Source organism: Megalobrama amblycephala, linkage group LG4 (assembly GCF_018812025.1).
Source record: "Megalobrama amblycephala isolate DHTTF-2021 linkage group LG4, ASM1881202v1, whole genome shotgun sequence".
NCBI lineage: Eukaryota > Metazoa > Chordata > Actinopteri > Cypriniformes > Xenocyprididae > Megalobrama > Megalobrama amblycephala.
In genome coordinates this window covers 41,678,730-41,695,830 of record NC_063047.1, presented here as the reverse complement: position 1 = coordinate 41,695,830, position 17,101 = coordinate 41,678,730, and the positions used below count along the sequence as shown (strand labels likewise).

At 36.0% G+C, this 17,101-nt stretch overlaps 1 protein-coding gene across 1 annotated transcript; it reads left to right on the top strand.

The window, feature by feature from the left end:
• Positions 1-235: 235 nt before the first annotated feature.
• On the top strand, positions 236-16,854 carry qsox2 (quiescin Q6 sulfhydryl oxidase 2). Its single transcript, XM_048189422.1, has 12 exons — positions 236-626; positions 6,466-6,566; positions 7,557-7,605; positions 7,746-7,851; positions 8,041-8,131; positions 11,447-11,592; positions 11,688-11,831; positions 12,957-13,086; positions 13,210-13,332; positions 13,505-13,655; positions 13,889-14,077; positions 14,908-16,854. Exons 1-12 carry the CDS (start codon positions 362-364, stop codon positions 15,417-15,419), a joined length of 2,007 nt encoding a protein of 668 aa, XP_048045379.1. The 5' UTR covers positions 236-361; the 3' UTR covers positions 15,420-16,854.
• Positions 16,855-17,101: the final 247 nt, after the last annotated feature.

Genomic DNA, 17,101 nt, shown 5'->3' with positions numbered 1-17,101 from the left:
TCACTCTTCTAATCATTATATATATATGTTTTGTGTACATTATACAAATAAGGTGAAATATATTTAATTCTTAGCAACATTTGTGTTTTTTAAACAACAACAATAATAATATAAAGAGCTTAATTTGCTTGCATTAGTGTACCATCGAACAGATCGAAGAATTATAATTCAGTAAACGCACCACATGCGTCGACCATACGCAGATAGGATGCGCAAGATAAGCGTTTGCGTTCTCGTAGCGCAGTGACGGTGCTCTAGAAGACTCACGTCTCCGCTAAATGTAGTCTTTTTTTTTTTCTACAGTCTATGGTAGTCATCCTTAGGAGCCAGCAGAATCACTCTGAATGTAGAGAACTCATTTATGTTTGTGGCGTTTCCTCCATCACCTCAAATGGCAGTTGCGTTTTGCGTTAAGATCGCTATTCTGATGGGACTGCTCTTCGGACAGGCTCGGTCAGCTCGATTGTACACTGAAGAGGATCCAGTGGTTATACTGAGTAGCGACAACCTGAAGCAGACCGTGTTCAACTCCTCCAGCGCCTGGCTGCTTCAGTTCTACTCGTCGTGGTGTGGCCACTGTATCCAGTACTCGCCTACATGGAAAGCACTGGCCGGCGACGTGAAGGGTAGGTTTATTTGGACCATCTTCCTGTTATTTACTCCTTTTGAGGAAGAACACGGTATCGTATCGTTTCGTTACACGTAAACAAATGCATTCACTTCAGGCACACAAGTGTTTCTAATGAATAGTATTGATAGAGGTAATTTGGGATGACCAACCTTACTGTGGTACCAGTGGTACGTTTTATATATCCCATAGCACTATGATTGATTATAATTATTCACATATCTTCACGTAGCATATGCTATATGGTACTATTATGGTATTGTCCATAGACGTGGTATTGCCATTGTGGATGGCATGATTAATTTCCATAATCAGGGTATTGACAGTACTTGTTTCTGTTTTTTCTTCTTCTTCTTCTTCTTCTTCTTCTTTTCTTCTTTTAGTGCTGTTGGCTTCTTCTACCATAACTATCTCATCAAGCTATCTGATCAAGCTATTTCCTTGTACATTGTCACATGGGTTTTTCTTAATGAGGCTTACACTGTTTTTATGCATTTGGCCTTAAGTACACACAAGGACAGCCATGGAAAAGTCGATTATCCCTGGTTTGTTGATACACCTGCATGTAAATCCACGGGTGTTGCTGACTGCTTTCTCTATCACTGCACTCATTTTAACCCACAAACTCTTATTAGATGGTATGTCTCCAGGTAGTGTATAATATATTTATTTTTAGTGATGTTTTAAAATCCCAATTACATAAAAATGGACCATTCTTAGTTTTTATGGAATATTGCAGAATTTATTATAAAAGATTTATCTTAATATAAGATGAGTCAGCAAAAACTCCATTGTTTTAGGAAGTTAGCCAAATTCAATATTGACAGGGCATTGATGGCTGTTTTTTTATATGGCATATATTGAATCAATTTTAACGTTTTCTTTGATTTGTTGGTTTGCCTCTGAAAGTCAAACAAAAAAATGCACTGGCAAAAGTTGTAAATAACTGTATCAAAGTACTGGGTGTGAAATTTGCCTAGGTCATCAGTTTTATATAATATGCAGGTGGTTAAGAAAGCAAATCACATTACATCTGAGTCAGATATAATGTGATTTGCTTTCTTAATAATCTGACAAATCTCCCCACAGAGCCAGTCCATTTTTGTCCTCGATGGACAAAATCAAGTCCCGCCCTACAATTTTTCTTGTTGGAGAACACCTGTATCATGATATATATGTTATTCAGATTCTGGATGATATACAAAAAATAATGATTATATTTATTCAGTATTTCCCCTTTAGTATTAGTGGAAGACTGTACAGGTTAAACACAATATTGGCAATACTGCAGGTAGAAAGCTATACAGGTTTGTTATGACATGAGGGTGAGTAAGTGATGACAGAATTTTCAATTTTGGGTAAACTAAATCTTTAAATAGTGCTCTAGTGTAACAGATGCATTTTTAAAAGTACAAATACTCTCAATCTGAGATCATACAACTGGATTCAAAATTATACAAGAATTAAATATAATTAATCAAAACTTAGTAAAATGTCAAACCACAGAGTTTGTGTTTGTGCAGTTTGTGAAGGAACTGCAGATGTTTTGTGAAAAGCTAATAATTAAAATATATAAAATGTAAAATATATCATTATAAAATAAAACAAATAGCAGAAATATTTTATTTGTTTACATGCATGTCATGGGACCAGTAACCAACACCAGAGAGCCGTGAACAGGTGAATGTGATGTGGAGTACTTCAATGACATCAAGTGTAAAATGTCAACAACCCTGATACACAAATTAAATTAGTGGTTTTAAGGTTCTGATATTTCGCATAATCTAAAACCGGAACTTAACCTATGTAACCCTACCAAAAGTCTTCTGCAGTACATGCTGATGAATTTAATTTTAGAGATTTGGATCTCATAGACCCAAAGATTTAAGTGCTTTCTCTTAGCACTTGGATAGGGGAAGCTCACATTTGGTCAAGCTGTGGCTTCCAAAGCCCTTCTGAATAAATAATGAGATTAACATTAACTCTCTTCAGACCTTCTCAGAGCTACAAGACCTGCCTAATTGCTAATAAAAATGCTTAGACAGCAGCTCTACGTGTCTACTGTGCTCTGAGCTAAAGGCCTGATGGTATTCTGGAGGAAGCCACTTGTGTTGGGTGCAGTGAAGGGTGACGGCAATGAAAAGGTCACTGTAGACTGACACATTCAATCTGAATGAGGGCAAATGCATTTAACACCTTGTCGCGAAGATGCTAAAAGTGGTAGAGCTGTGAAATTAGGTAGGGTCAGTTCTCTCTCAAAGTTTCAGCGTTCTCTCTCACTGGTGTTTGCTGCTTTACGACCCTTACAAAAATGTACTAAGTTTGACATGAGGGTGAGAAAATGATGAGCGGATAGTTCTCCCAAAAAAATGACTATCTCTTGAAATATTTCTTCATTTTACACCATAGCTTAATAATGATGTAAAAATAATTTATTTATTTCAAAATCTTCAAAGGCATGCTGATTTTTTGGACTATGGAACTGAATGATTACCATATTCTTGTATTAAACTAAAGTATTAAAGTGTTGTTTTTTGTTGGTAATTATTTTGACCAGAGTACTGTTGACTCACAAATGCATGTGTCGTGATCATATCATAAGATATATATGTTCTGGAATGCCATGCCTTGCTTTTCTTCAGTGGACTGGGAATAAGGACTAGATGATTGTGGCCTTTGGATGACTAACATTGCGAGGACAAGTCTTCTGTTGAATGCTTTCAGTCTGCCTTTGTTGACACAAGCTGTCGGCTGGGTTGCTCGCGAGTGGCCGCCTACCAGCTGTTACCTTCACAATGAGGGTCAGATGTCCCTATTGTGAGGACGCGACCCCGCTGTGCATTCCCCCACACATCCTAAAACTCACAGTGTCCCACCCTCAGGTGAAGAATAGAGGGCTAAAGTGCCCCCGGCTGTCCCTCTTCTCTCTCATCCAAACATTTTAAATCAGCTGCCTTCATCACACCCCATCTGCTTCATCTTTCTGACACAGGTTTTACAGCTGTTCACAGAGTTTATGAGTTGGCGTTAAAAACAAACCACCTGGCTCCAGAAACTCTGTTTGAAGTGTATAAAATCTTGCTTTGAGGGAGTAAGACTATATTTCGACTCACAAAGTTTTATGTGAGAGACTTAATATCTACGTTTCTGATGTCAGACCTCAAAACCATGTAATGCATCAAATGATTTTAGGCTTCCTGCCAGAGTTCCTGTCCACTTAGGCTATCTGGCAGCTGTTCTGGGTGCCAATACCGATAAGACATTTAGTGTGGATGTCAGCATGTGTTATACAACACAAATACAGAAATATAACTGGGCTCAAGTCCCTGCAAACACCCATTTACCTCTTTGCATTATGGCCGTATGCTTGTTTTCTGTTTAATGTTCTTTTTAGACATTTCATTCAAATATTGATATCATTTAGTGCTTCATCACTTATATTAAAGGTGCCGCAGAACATCTTTTTAAAAGATGTAATATAAGTCTAAGGTGTCCCCTGAATGTGTCTGTCAAGTTTCAGCTCAAAATACCCCATATATTTTTTTTTTATTCATTTTTTTAACTGCCTATTTTGGGGCATCATTAACTATGCGCCGATTCAGACTGCGCGGCCCCTTTAAATTCTCATGCTCTCCGCCCCACGGAGCTTGCAACTGCCTTAAACAGCATAAACAAAGTTCACACAGCTAATATAACCCTCAAAATGGATCTTTACAAAGTGTTCGTCATGCAGCATGTCTAATCGTGTATGTATAGTATTTATTTGGATGTTTACATTTGATTCTGAATGAGTTTGATAGTGCTCCATGGCTAAAGCTAACATTACACACTGTTGGAGAGATTTATGAAGAATGAAGTTGTGTTTATGAATTATACAGACTGCAAGTGTTTAAAAAATGAAAATAACGACGTGAATACAGTAAATCCGTGAATACAGTAGAAACGATGGTAACTTTAACCACATTTAACAGTACATTAGCGACATGCTAACGAAACATTTAGAAAGACAATTTACAAATATCACTAAAAATATCATGATATCATGGATCATGTCAGTTATTATCAGTGCCCAAGGAAGTCGACCGGAAGTTGAAGTCGGCCGCGTGCCGCCATCTTATAGCAGAACTTCACTTGCGTTAGCATCCCATTGACTCCCATTCATTTTGGCGTCACTTTGACAGCAAATAACTTTACATCTGAGGCGTTTAAAGACTCCATTTGTCCATTATTTATTTCTAAAGATACACGACAATGTATAAAGGGCTCCATTACCTTCTATGTTACATTATGGCCCCGTAGAAACAGTTTTTGTAAAAACAGGCTAACGATTGCGTCATAACCACTCGACTCTCTGTCGCACAGTAGAGAAATTACCGTACAGACAGGAGGAGAAGCTCGCAGGCAATCGTATGCATTAACTTAATATGGCGTACTGGCGTTACATTTTAAAATACTATACAAAATAATTAATCAGAATACTTACTCCTGCTCACTCACGCCAAAGAACTCCCCGCTCAAGCTCACCGTCTCTGCAAGATTAACGATGGCAGTTTGCACGCACAGCTACTAGAAGATTTACATCTGTCAGTCAGGTTGCTGACGTCATCAAGCTTAGTTTGAGTCTGCGTGTCAGAAACGGAAGTGCTAAAAATCGCTAAAAATGGGCTTCACTTGTCTCAATTGAGTTCCAATGGGGTCGCTGTGTCCATTTCTTTTACTGTCTATGGTTATTATCGCTCCATCTGCCATTTTTCGCTATTGTCCTTGCTTGCTTACCTAGTCTGATGATTCAGCTGTGCACATCCAGACGTCCTGCCCTTGTGTAATGCCTTGAACATGAGCTGGCATATGCAAATATTGGCGTCATACATATTAATGATCCCGACTGTTATGTAACAGTCGGTGTTATGTTGAGATTCGGAGGTCTTTTAAACAAATGAGATTTATATAAGAAGGAGGAAACAATGGTGTTTGAGACTCACTGTCACCATGTACTGAACTCTTGTTATTTAACTATGCCAAGGTAAATTCAATTTTTAATTCTAGAATAAAATTACATATTGCGTTGATGTTGTATTGCGAAACACTTTTGCTGCTATTGAGGTGGGACATGGGTAAGGTTAGGTTTAAGGGTGGGTTAAAGGGTAAGGGAAGGCTCAACAGTAAAATTATAGATGTAATTACAGAAATTAATTACAGCTGTAATTGCATTTAGGTATTTTTTAAATATTAGTACACATATACACATTGTATCAAATGGTTTATTTAAATGTTAGTAAATGTTAAAGTCACTTAATATAAAATAGGAGCATTTAGTTTTGGTGATGGTTCACCCAAAAATGAAAATTAATTTACTCATGTCTTTCCAGATATCTTTCATTCATCCTGGAAAACTCAATTGAAGATGTTTTTAATGACAGAGAGATTTCTGTCCTTCCATTGAAAGTCCTTTCCACCAAAACTTTGACGTTCAGAAAGAGATTGTAGTAATCCATATGAATCAAGCATTGGTCAATGTTTATATGTGAATAAAAGCCTAAATTAAATGTATTCATTATATAAAGCAATTGGGTATCTTTAGAGGATTTGGATTAAATTGCTTGATTCATATGGGTTACGTTTATGATCTATTTATGAACTTGTAGTGTAGTGAAGTTTTGGTAGAGGGACAGAAATCTCTCTGGTTTCATTAAAAATAACTTCAGTTTTCTTTTGAAAAAGTTTGGAACGACATGAGAGTGAGCTAGCAATTGATGACAGAATGTTTTGGTTAATTATACCTTTAAGTTTAGATGTGTTTTTTTTTAATTTGTGCTGTGTCTCTCTAACTCTCATAGACTGGGCACAGGCCATTCGTATTGGAGTTCTGGATTGTGCTCATGAGAAGAACTTCGACATCTGTAAGGAGTTCGGAATCCACTTCTACCCCACCTTCAGAGTATGTTTGTGCAAATTATTTTATTTATTCGTTCAACAGATTAAATCTATACAAAAAATCTAAATCTTAACAATGGCCTTGTGATGTTGCCAAAAACTTTAAATATGAATCTAAAACTGAGTCATTGAATCATTCACTCACCCGATTTGTTTAAAAACACTGATTCATTCAGTTAAGTGTGTTGCTCAAGGATGCACAAAAGTTCTGCTGTGGATTTGTTTGGAATCATTTTCGTTCGCGAAATAGAGCAAAAATAGACAATGCTGACAATATTGTCTAAAATGCAACTCACAATATTAACTTCTTGTGTGACTCGATAATGTCAGCTCGCACATCATTAAAACAACAATTGCGATATTATCTTAGACGACACTACACCCGTTCTCCTAATAAAGTGTCAATCAACAGGGCATTTTGTTTGCTTGGTTTTTATTTTGTAGCATTTGTTGTGGGTAGTTCCGCCCATAGTAAAATCTCATTGGTCCAAACTCATGATCTACATAGCTGTACATTCAACATAAACAATGTTCATATATTAGGGATATCACAACAGTTTCCTAGTCAACTAGTTATCTAACAAACTACTACTGAATTAGAGAGGGTGACTAAATTATTTGAATTTGGATTATTTTTATTCCCATCACAATCTCTGCATTTTAAGATTATGTGTCAAGTTAACTTGGCAAAACAAGATTCCTGCCTTCTGTTCTATTTTGTTGTGCTCTTTTCGAGCTGTTTTTGAGCACTGAAACATTTTATCTATGTCTGATCGAGGTCAGGTAAACCTGAAACCAGGGTAACTATAGGTTACAGTATACAAATGTATTACTACACCCTTATCAAATTTCCAAATAGCCAGAAACATGCCTGGTTATGATACTGTAATAAAATTGTCACAACTAAGACATGTTGTTGTAGGGTTTTCATTTAGAATAATTTCTTTTTTCCTTTCTTTCTTTTTTTTTTTTATTTTTATTTTATTTTTTTTAGTATTTTAAGGCACGTGACACCACAAATGATTTTGGGAAGACATATCGAGGTGGGTTTCATCAATTTTGTTCTGATTAGAATTGAAATTTTGTCAGTTATTATTGTTTCGGTGATTTACTGGATTACTGGATTTAACTAATTGGATTATTTTATTGTATTTCTGATTTTGTTTTATTTGTGTACTGATAGGGGCTGACAGAGAGCTACAGACAGTGAGGCAGTTGATGGTGAACTTCATCCAAAACCACACTAGACAAGACTGGCCTGTGGGTTGCCCTCCCCTTGACCCTGTCAGGTGCCCAAATCTACAATATTACCACCTTTTTTACACATTCGATTCCAGCTGTGTTTAATATTTAACATGTTCTGCCTCCAGCTTAAGGAGGGACATTTAGAAATGTTTGTTTAGGGCTTAGTTTCTAGACATAAATGGAATGTGTCTCAGCTTCCTATTTAGAAACATTGAGTTTGTCATCTGTTGCAGGTCTGAGAACATCCTGTCCTTGATGGGGAAGAAAACGGAGCGCTATACTGCAGTTATAGTTGAAGACGGAGACTCTTATATGGGGAGAGAGGTATAAAAACACACAGATGTGTTTAATCAATTAATGTTTAATCAATCTGTTTTTGTAGGAAAGCAGTATAAGATCAGATGTCATAATTTACTCACCTATATGTCATTCCAAACTTATCTAATTGTTATTGGCTGATAACAATGATTATTTTTAATCAGCCGATCAATTTTCTTTCTTTTTTTTTTTTTTTTAACTGTAGCAGGCATAAATTCATACATACACCCTAACTCCGCTGTAACAATGACATTGCGGCACTGGAGGCCAAATTGTTGTTGTAAGCATTCACGACTTCAGGTGACACATACCTTAATTCAGATGTATATGCTATTTTGTTTTAATGATATTAAATGTGTATGAACTGTAATGTGCCCATTCAAGGGTAACTATTGTGATTCTACTGAATCGTTGTACAGCTATAGACAAAGAGGAATGCAAAAGTCGTGGGTTCATTTCTCAGGGAATACATGAATTAAAAAAAAACCTTGAATGCAATGTAAGTCAATCATTGAACCCTTATGCTGTTTACTGGTTGTCAGTGTCATGTTTTGTAGTGACACTCTACATAAAGAACTTATTAGGTGTTTCTTTTATATGTTCAAAAAAATTATGATCCAGTGTTTCCCATAGGATTATGTGACACTATGGAGGGCTCACATAATAAGAAAATTTTGTACTTTTTTAAAGTTAAATTCTTCAGTCTACTGCACTTTTGACCCATGTTCAGTGTGCAAATTAAACAAAGAAAAAAGTCTGTGCGCTGACTTTTACCTGAACTTAAAAGGGGACTTTTTAGTTGTGCTATATTGTCTCAGTCTACATTACATTCACACTAGTGTTTTAGGAATCCAAACTATTAGAATATAATATTTATTATAATTATTATTTTATATTATTATTATTATTCCTATGACAGTAATAGCCTATTATAAAATCTGTGAAAATAGGTTTACAAATACATCTCATTACAAATCCAGTGAAATCAACTGTCCACGAAAATGTTGGATATGCAAATGTGAAAATAATACGTAACTGGTCCCCACTACTTTCCAAAATGCATGCTAAACTCACAGCACATGCAGAGATGGAGTTCAATACATTCACTGTGAACTGAGTTGTTCTGAGACACAGAAAATGCCAGATCATGAGCTGATCGTGTGAGCAAAGTTTACACTTCGCTCTGGAACACGCAGCGCAATAAGACTGTATATACTTCTATAATTAAATCACAGTCTTTTGTGATTTGATAAGGGCACAAAGCCATGTCACGCTTTTGATTTTAGTTTGTTTGACAGATACTTTGCCAAAGCAATGGCGCAAAACAATGTTGGATATATTTTATGTTATTATGAGAAGTTTTTAAAATATTTTGTGAAACTGTGCCGGCACAGAAAAGACTATGGCGGGCTAGGGGCCAGATTTACTAAACAGGGCAAATTAACATGAGTGCGCAATCCAATAAAAGCACAGATGAGAGTGGAAAAATCTGCGGTTGATTTACTGACAATGTGCACATTAAAGAACACAAATGCTGTCAGATCATTTTTATGACCAATGCAATCTATCAAAAACTGTAAAAAAAAAAAAAAAAAAAAAACTACCAAGTGCAAATTTGCATCTGGTTTAAGACATGCTTTTTGGGGGCATTAAATAATGGAGCAAATACCAGTAAATTGACTAGCGCAAGCATCAGTAAATCAAATTGTGTGATTCATTTAAATACTCTCCTCCAATAAATTAATTTTCATAAAGTAGTTTTTTTTTGCACCATTGCTTTGGCAAAGTATCTGTCAAACAAGCTAAAATCAAAAGCCTGATTCACAAAAGACTGTGATTTAATTATATAAGTACATACAGTCTTATTACGCTGTATGTTCCAAAGCGAAGTGTGAACTTTGCACACACGCCAAAAGGTTTGCATTGGCACAAGCAGTTAGTAAATTTGGCCCTAGCTAATTAATGGGAAACACTGATGATCTTTAACAATGTAAATTCTTATTTGTAATTTTACAGTGTGGTGCAATAGGGCTTAAAACTGTTTGATAAAAAAGATATGGTGATATGGTTATTAGCATCCTGTTTCCATGATCTGTGCACCATTATTTTAAATCATTATGACTTTCTTCTATTGAACACAAAATGAGAAATTTTGCAAAATATACAAATGTAGATGAATGTACAAAGAATGAAGTTCTCCTAACATGAATGGATCAGATCAGACCTAGTTGAAAGCAAGATTTTTAGTGAAATATCACAGAAATGTAGATTGTTTTTTTTACACAAAGCTATTGTGTCATTTTACAAAATCTGCATACCACGTTTAAGGTAAATTTTTGTCCTTTTTGGAACTTGATTGTTGTAGTCAACTTTACCTGTATGAGAAAGAGCAGTTTAGACCAGTTGTTCTCAACCAGTAGGCCTCAGCAAACTTAACTTAAAATGACTTAAAACGTAGGTAACACTTTACAATTGTCACATCCACACTCCATGAACTTTCAGTTTTTTTGTTTTCATCTGTCATGTGCTTCTTTGTTATAGTTTCCCGCCACAATCTGTTATCATGGACTCTAATCATATTCATCACAGCTGTTAGTCATTTTAGTTAATTCGTCTGTGTATATCAGTTCAGTTCTGGTGGTGTGTCTTTGTCGGGTCTCGTTTTGTTCTAAGTTGGTTTATGTTCCTGTCTGGATTCTGTATTCTCCCTTTGGATTATCAAGTAAAGACGTGTTTAACTCTTATCTTCCTCGTTGTGTGTTTGATACACCACCAGTACGTAACAACAATAAGGTCTCATTTGTTAACTAATTCATTAACTAACATGAACAATATGAGCAATGAGCAATATATTCTTATACACAGTGCATTAACTAATGTTAACAGATAAAACTTTTGATCTTAATGTAGTAGTAAATGTTGAGATTAATTAAGATTAATAAATGCTATAGAAGTATTGCTCACTGTAAATTCATGTTAACAAATAAAACCTTATTGTAAATTGTTACCAAGTTGGTTTTTGTTTTGTTAAAGAAATAAAATTCAAATAAACACACACACACACACACACACACACACACACATGCATATATATATATATACTACATAAAGGTTAAAAGATAATAAGGTTAAGAACCACTGGTTTAGACAATCCAATAAATCAAACTTCTTTTGTGTACCATGGAAAAAGGAAAATAACATAGGTTTCGAATGATGAGTGGGTGAGTAGATGATGATCTAAATTATCCCTTTTGAGGCATAATTAGTGATGTAGCCAGAATTGTAATGCTCTAATTTAATGTTTTATCTCTTTTTAACTAGGTAATTTTGGACCTAATGCCATATGAGGGTATAGCAGTCAAGAGAGCTTTGAGCGCAGACAAACTTCTAATGGAGAAACTAGGGATTAGTTCAGTTCCCTCAGCGTACCTCTTCCACCCCAATGGCACACACACTGTCATGAATGTGTACGTTAACGGCCTCTGCTGAATTCATTTTTGTCTAACTACCAATTAGAAGTTCTGTTTATGCACAGTTGATACATTTTTGTTTGTGTTAACAGTCAGAAGAGGCTGCGCTTTTTCTTCTCCTCCTTCCTAAAACTCCTGCCTGGAGTCCACAGGAAACAGTCCACCTCTTCCCTGCAGCGTCCTCAGCCTGGGAATAATGGGCAGGGAACCCAGGTGGAGTGGAAAGAGTTTAAAAAGTGAGTTCTATTAATATTTATACTACTGTTCAAAAGTTTAGGGCCAGTAAGATTTTTTTTATTTAAGAAATGAATACTTTTAAAAAAATGTAAAAGAAATTAAGACATTTATAATGTTACAAAAGATTTCTATTTTAAATAAATGCTGTTGTTTTGAACTTTCTGTTCATCAGAGAATCCTTAAAAAAAATGTATCACAATTTCCACAAAAATATTAAGCAGCACCAAATCAAATTAGAATGATTTCTGAAGACTAGAGTAATGGCTGCTGAAAATCCAGTTTTCCCATCACAGGAATAAATTGCATTTTAAAATATATATTTAAACAGAAAACAATTATTTTAAAATGTAATAATATTTCAAAATTGCTGTTTTTACTGTATTTAAAGGTGCCCTAGAATTAAAAATTGAATTTATCTTGGCATAGTTAAATAACAAGAGTTCAGTACATGGAAATGACATACAGTGAGTCTCAAACACCATTGTTTCCTCCTTCTTATATAAATCTCATTTGTTTAAAAGACCTCCGAAAAACAGGCGAATCTCAACATAACACCGACTGTTGCGTAACAGTCGGGATCATTAATATGTACGCCCCCAATATTTGCATATGCCAGTCCATGTTCAAGGCATTAGACAAGGGCAGGACATCTGGATGTGCACAGCTGAATCATCAGACTAGGTAAGCAAGCAAGGACAACAGCGAAAAATGGCAGATGGAGCAATAATAACTGACATGATCCATGATGTCATGATATTTTTAGTGATATTTGTAAATTGTCATTTAAAGGGGCCGCAGCCTAAATCGGCTCATATTTAATGATGCCCCAAAATAGGCAGTTAAAAAAATGAATTAAAAAAAAATCTTCCACATTCAGGGGACACCTTAGACTTATATAACATCTTTTAAAAAGACGTTCTACGGCACCTTTAAGTATATGCAGACTTAGTGAGACTTCTTTCAAAAACATTTTAAAAATCTTACAGTAGTGTATATGTTCAGTAAAATGTTAAGTAGTCCAAATGTCTAAAGTTTAACAGTTGAGATGAATGCCCACAGGCTTCTTACTAGCTGTTGATTTAATTTTAAGAAAGATGAGGTAACCACTATTAATGTTTCTTCAGGTCTAAGGTATACATGGCAGACCTGGAGTCTGGCTTACATTATCTACTGAGGGTTGAACTGGCCACCCACAAGACCTTAGAAGGAGAAGAACTAAAAACCTTCAAGGACTTTGTAACAGTTGTGGCCAAGGTAGTGTTTTATACACAAACACAACTTTTTCTTTGTGCTTGAGCTGTCTTCTCACACTGAAATTGTTTTCATTAGAGCTTTGAAATTTACAGAGTTTACCTTACTTGGCCCCTTTGATTTTAGCTATTTCCAGGTCGCCAGTCTGTGGTGAAGCTTCTTGAGACTTTGCTAGAATGGCTAGTCAGTTTACCCTTGGAGAAGATCCCCTATGATGCTATTCTGGACCTAGTTAACAACAAGATGAGGGTAAGAGTGTCACCCATTAAACAACTTATCCACTGCTTATAAAAGCTCAATATACCTCATAAAGTCTCTTTACCTGATGACATTTATGTTTTTAGTCATTTTTCGTGTATGTGACAGTAGCATAAATCAGATTGTTGGTGGTTTTAAAGTGCTCTGTTTGTATTATTCTCAGATCTCGGGCCTCTACCTGAGTGATCAAGTGCAGTGGGTTGGATGCCAGGGTAGTAGTGTGGCACTAAGAGGATATCCCTGCTCCCTCTGGACTCTGTTTCACGTTCTGACTGTGCAAGCTGCCAACCGACTCGATGCTCTAGCCAACACTGGTATGAGCAGGGAAATCCCTTCCTCTTAATGAACCTGAAACATGTCTGAGATCTCATCAGTTGTAATTGTGATTGTAGATTAGTACATTTTAAGTATACATTTTGCTGTAATATAAGAATATATGTCACTGTTTGGGCTTGTAGCAAGAAGAACAGTCATCTGGTAAACATTTTCTATTAGTTCATGTTTCTTCATTGCTAAAATTAATTTAAACCCACCTTCTTCATCTCAGGGTTTGAGGATGATCCCTTGGCAGTGCTTCAAACCATGCGTCGCTACATTGGGACCTTCTTTGGTTGCCAGGAGTGTGGGAAGCATTTTGAGGAGATGGCTCAGGAGTCTCTGAACCAGGTCAAGTCGGTTGATGAGGCAGTACTGTGGCTGTGGAGAAAACACAACCAGGTTAATGCAAGACTGACAGGTAAGACAAAAAGGTATTTCAAGTAAAATGAATGCACAGATATGCATTTAGGTTCTTGCTCCATCTCGTGGGTGACAAAGTATATACACTACTGATCAAACTTTTTGGGGTCAGGTTTTTTTTTTTTTTTTGTAAGAAATTAATACTTTTATTCAGCAAGACTGCATTGAATTGAACAAAAGTGACACTAAATACATAATGTTACAAAAAGGTTTCTGTATAAATTCTGTTCTTTTGATTTTATACAAAAGTCAGAAGTGAAGGAAGGAAAAAAGGAAAATGGGTAGGATTAATGAAAGGACAATATGAAGAACAAGAAGGACAGATGGCAAGAAAAAAGAAAGAAAAGGAAAGGACAGGTGGAAAGAAAAGGGACAAAAAGACATGAAGGGAGAAAGAAAGGACTGGAAGGAAGGCAAAGAAACTGGAAAGGGGTAAGAAAGTCAAACAGGAAAAAGAAAGGGTGGAAAAGGGAAGGGGAATACAGAATGAAATCAGGGCTAGATGGAAAGGAAATACAAAAGATGTAATAATAAAGACAGGAAGGATGAAAAGAAGCACTGGAAGAAAAAGAATTGGAGACTGGACTGGAAGGACTGGAAGGAAAAAGAACAGAAAGTAAGGAAGGAAAAAAATACAAGAATGGAGAATGCAAGAAGAAAGAGAAAGAGAAATGATGTGAAGGAATTAAGAGAAGGCAAAGGGGATAGAAAGGAGGGAAGAAAAAAGGAAAGAAAAGGGACAAAGAAAGAAAGACGGAAGGGAAGAAAAGAAAGGATGACGCATGATACCACACGTCAGCCTCATAGTTGATTGCACTCTTTATGCAGGCTCAATGAGCGAGGACCCCATGTTTCCCAAGATTCAGTGGCCTACTCCTGATCTTTGTCCCACATGCCATGAGGAGCAAGAAGGCCTTCATGTCTGGAATGAACAGATGGTGCTCGCTTTCCTCAAACAACACTACGGTGCTTCCAACATCTCCCCAAAATACTCCAGTAGCAGCCAACCAGAGCCAGGCCTTCCGGCTCCTGAAAAACTCAAAGCCATAACCAAACCTAACAGCAACATTCACCTCAACCAGAACCTAAAGCCATCTCCTGAGAATCTTCCTAAACATCAGAAGAGGACTGGCTCCAATGGTGCAGAAGAGAAGCACGCTGGTATCCAGATAGAAGCCAGACCAGGGATGACGTTCCTGGGTCTGGGATTCTCCAGCGTGGACATGAGTCTCTGCGTGCTGCTTTACGCCCTCTCCTGCGTCTTTCTCATGTTCATGTTCTTCTTCTTCCGCTTCCGCTCAAAGAGATGGAAAGCCAGAAACTACCGGCCTTATGTATAGTGCAGGAATACTGTGGAAAACTGTGAATAAGGTGCCAAGTGTTGAAGGAGACTTTTAATTTATTTGATTCATATTATTTTGGGGGGGGGTTTGTTGTTGTTGATGTTTTTATGAAGTATTTTGTAATGAAGAACTTGTCTAATGACTGATGAAAGCTCCGCTCAGGCCTAATCGTGTAAACAAGCACCTATTGGCGAGTGTTTCTCAACCCTAAACAAATAGAGAGGATGATTTAACATGAGAAACTATTTTATTAAAGGAAAAGTAACAACCTAGGTCAAAGTATATTTTTATGGAATATTCTACATTATTTATAGAGATTTTTATTGAAATAATATATCCTAACTTAGTTTCTCATAGGGTATACATTGCTCTCTATGAAAGTCACTCTGTCCCCATATTTGATGGTCCAAAAAAAACACTTGAGAAACTTGATTTATTCTGTCACTCAAGGTCACTAGCTGAGAAGCCAGTGACATGTAACACTGCCTATCAATGACCAGTGGAAAAACCCTCGGTTTTGTTACTCTCATGGGCCATTGAAATCTGTTACATACAGTAGGCTGCTTGAACTATGTTTGTAATTCTGCATGTGAAGAGCTACAGTGGCACATTATTGTTGTTATTATTATTGACTTAAAAAGGTCGCTTAATTCCTGGAATTTTTTATTTATTTATTTTTTAATCTTTTTAAATCTGGTTGAAAAGCTTCATAAGTGGTTTATTGGTGCAATTCTGTAGCAAGGAATGTAACAGTTAAAAATGTTTTTTTTTTTTTTTTTTTTTTTTCTCCTCTGTAGATCACCTTTGAACTGAAACTTACAGTGACTTGGACTTTTTTAATGTAACATTAAATGCATTCTGTTGTAGAACTAAAAGAATATGTTGAACCCTAAGGGAAAAGATTATTATAATGAACTCATAGGATTCCTGATCACAGACCATTCATTGCTCAACATATATATCACTACAGCAGTATTTTGATTCAAAGTTTAGAATTAAAATGTGTTGATATTTTGAACATTTTCAGTATCATTATCAGCATTTGATTTGTGGACATAGTGAAATCATGAGCTGAACACATTACTTCAAATATCTATTGAAGCAGTGTAAATGGGACCTGAGGCTAATTATTTATGAAGCATATTATTAATAAAATGCGGCTTCTGTGTTGTGACAGTATGTGCTCATGGCCTTCTGAACTGCTCCAAATAAATGGCTGTTAATTACATTGTGTTTTCTTTTTATTATTATTTCCAGTACTTTAAGAATAATATTTTTATGTAAAGACTATTTTTGGGGGCAGTTGTTCTGTATATATGCAGTTTGTCCTTACAGGGAAGTTGTTGCATTTTGTATAAAGAATACTGTATGTTGTCTTTCAAATAAAAATGTATAAATCCTGAATTCATAACTGCATACAATGAAACACAAACTTGTATCCTTTTGATGTTTTTTTTTTTTTTTTTTTTAAGCCATCAATATTTTATAGAGCACCACTATAATTTACTGTTACATGGGGTGTAAATGTTTAATTTTTCAGATAAATCTTCTGTGCAGCAATTCTTAAATGATCATTTATCAGGAGAACAGTTGAATGTACCATTCTGAGAACACAGTGTAACTGCAACTTGAAGTCTAAGCACATTGAGAGGTCATTTAGGTTTTCTATTGCTGTAAGT

Bases quoted from the DNA above. Each gene is read 5' to 3' on its own strand.
- qsox2 (XM_048189422.1), top strand. From the start codon at position 362: ATGTTTGTGGCGTTTCCTCCATCACCTCAAATGGCAGTTGCGTTTTGC. The intron at 11,832-12,956 runs GTGAGTTCTATT...ATGTTTCTTCAG, and splicing joins GAGTGGAAAGAGTTTAAAAA to GTCTAAGGTATACATGGCAG. The intron at 13,087-13,209 runs GTAGTGTTTTAT...CTTTGATTTTAG, and splicing joins TTGTAACAGTTGTGGCCAAG to CTATTTCCAGGTCGCCAGTC.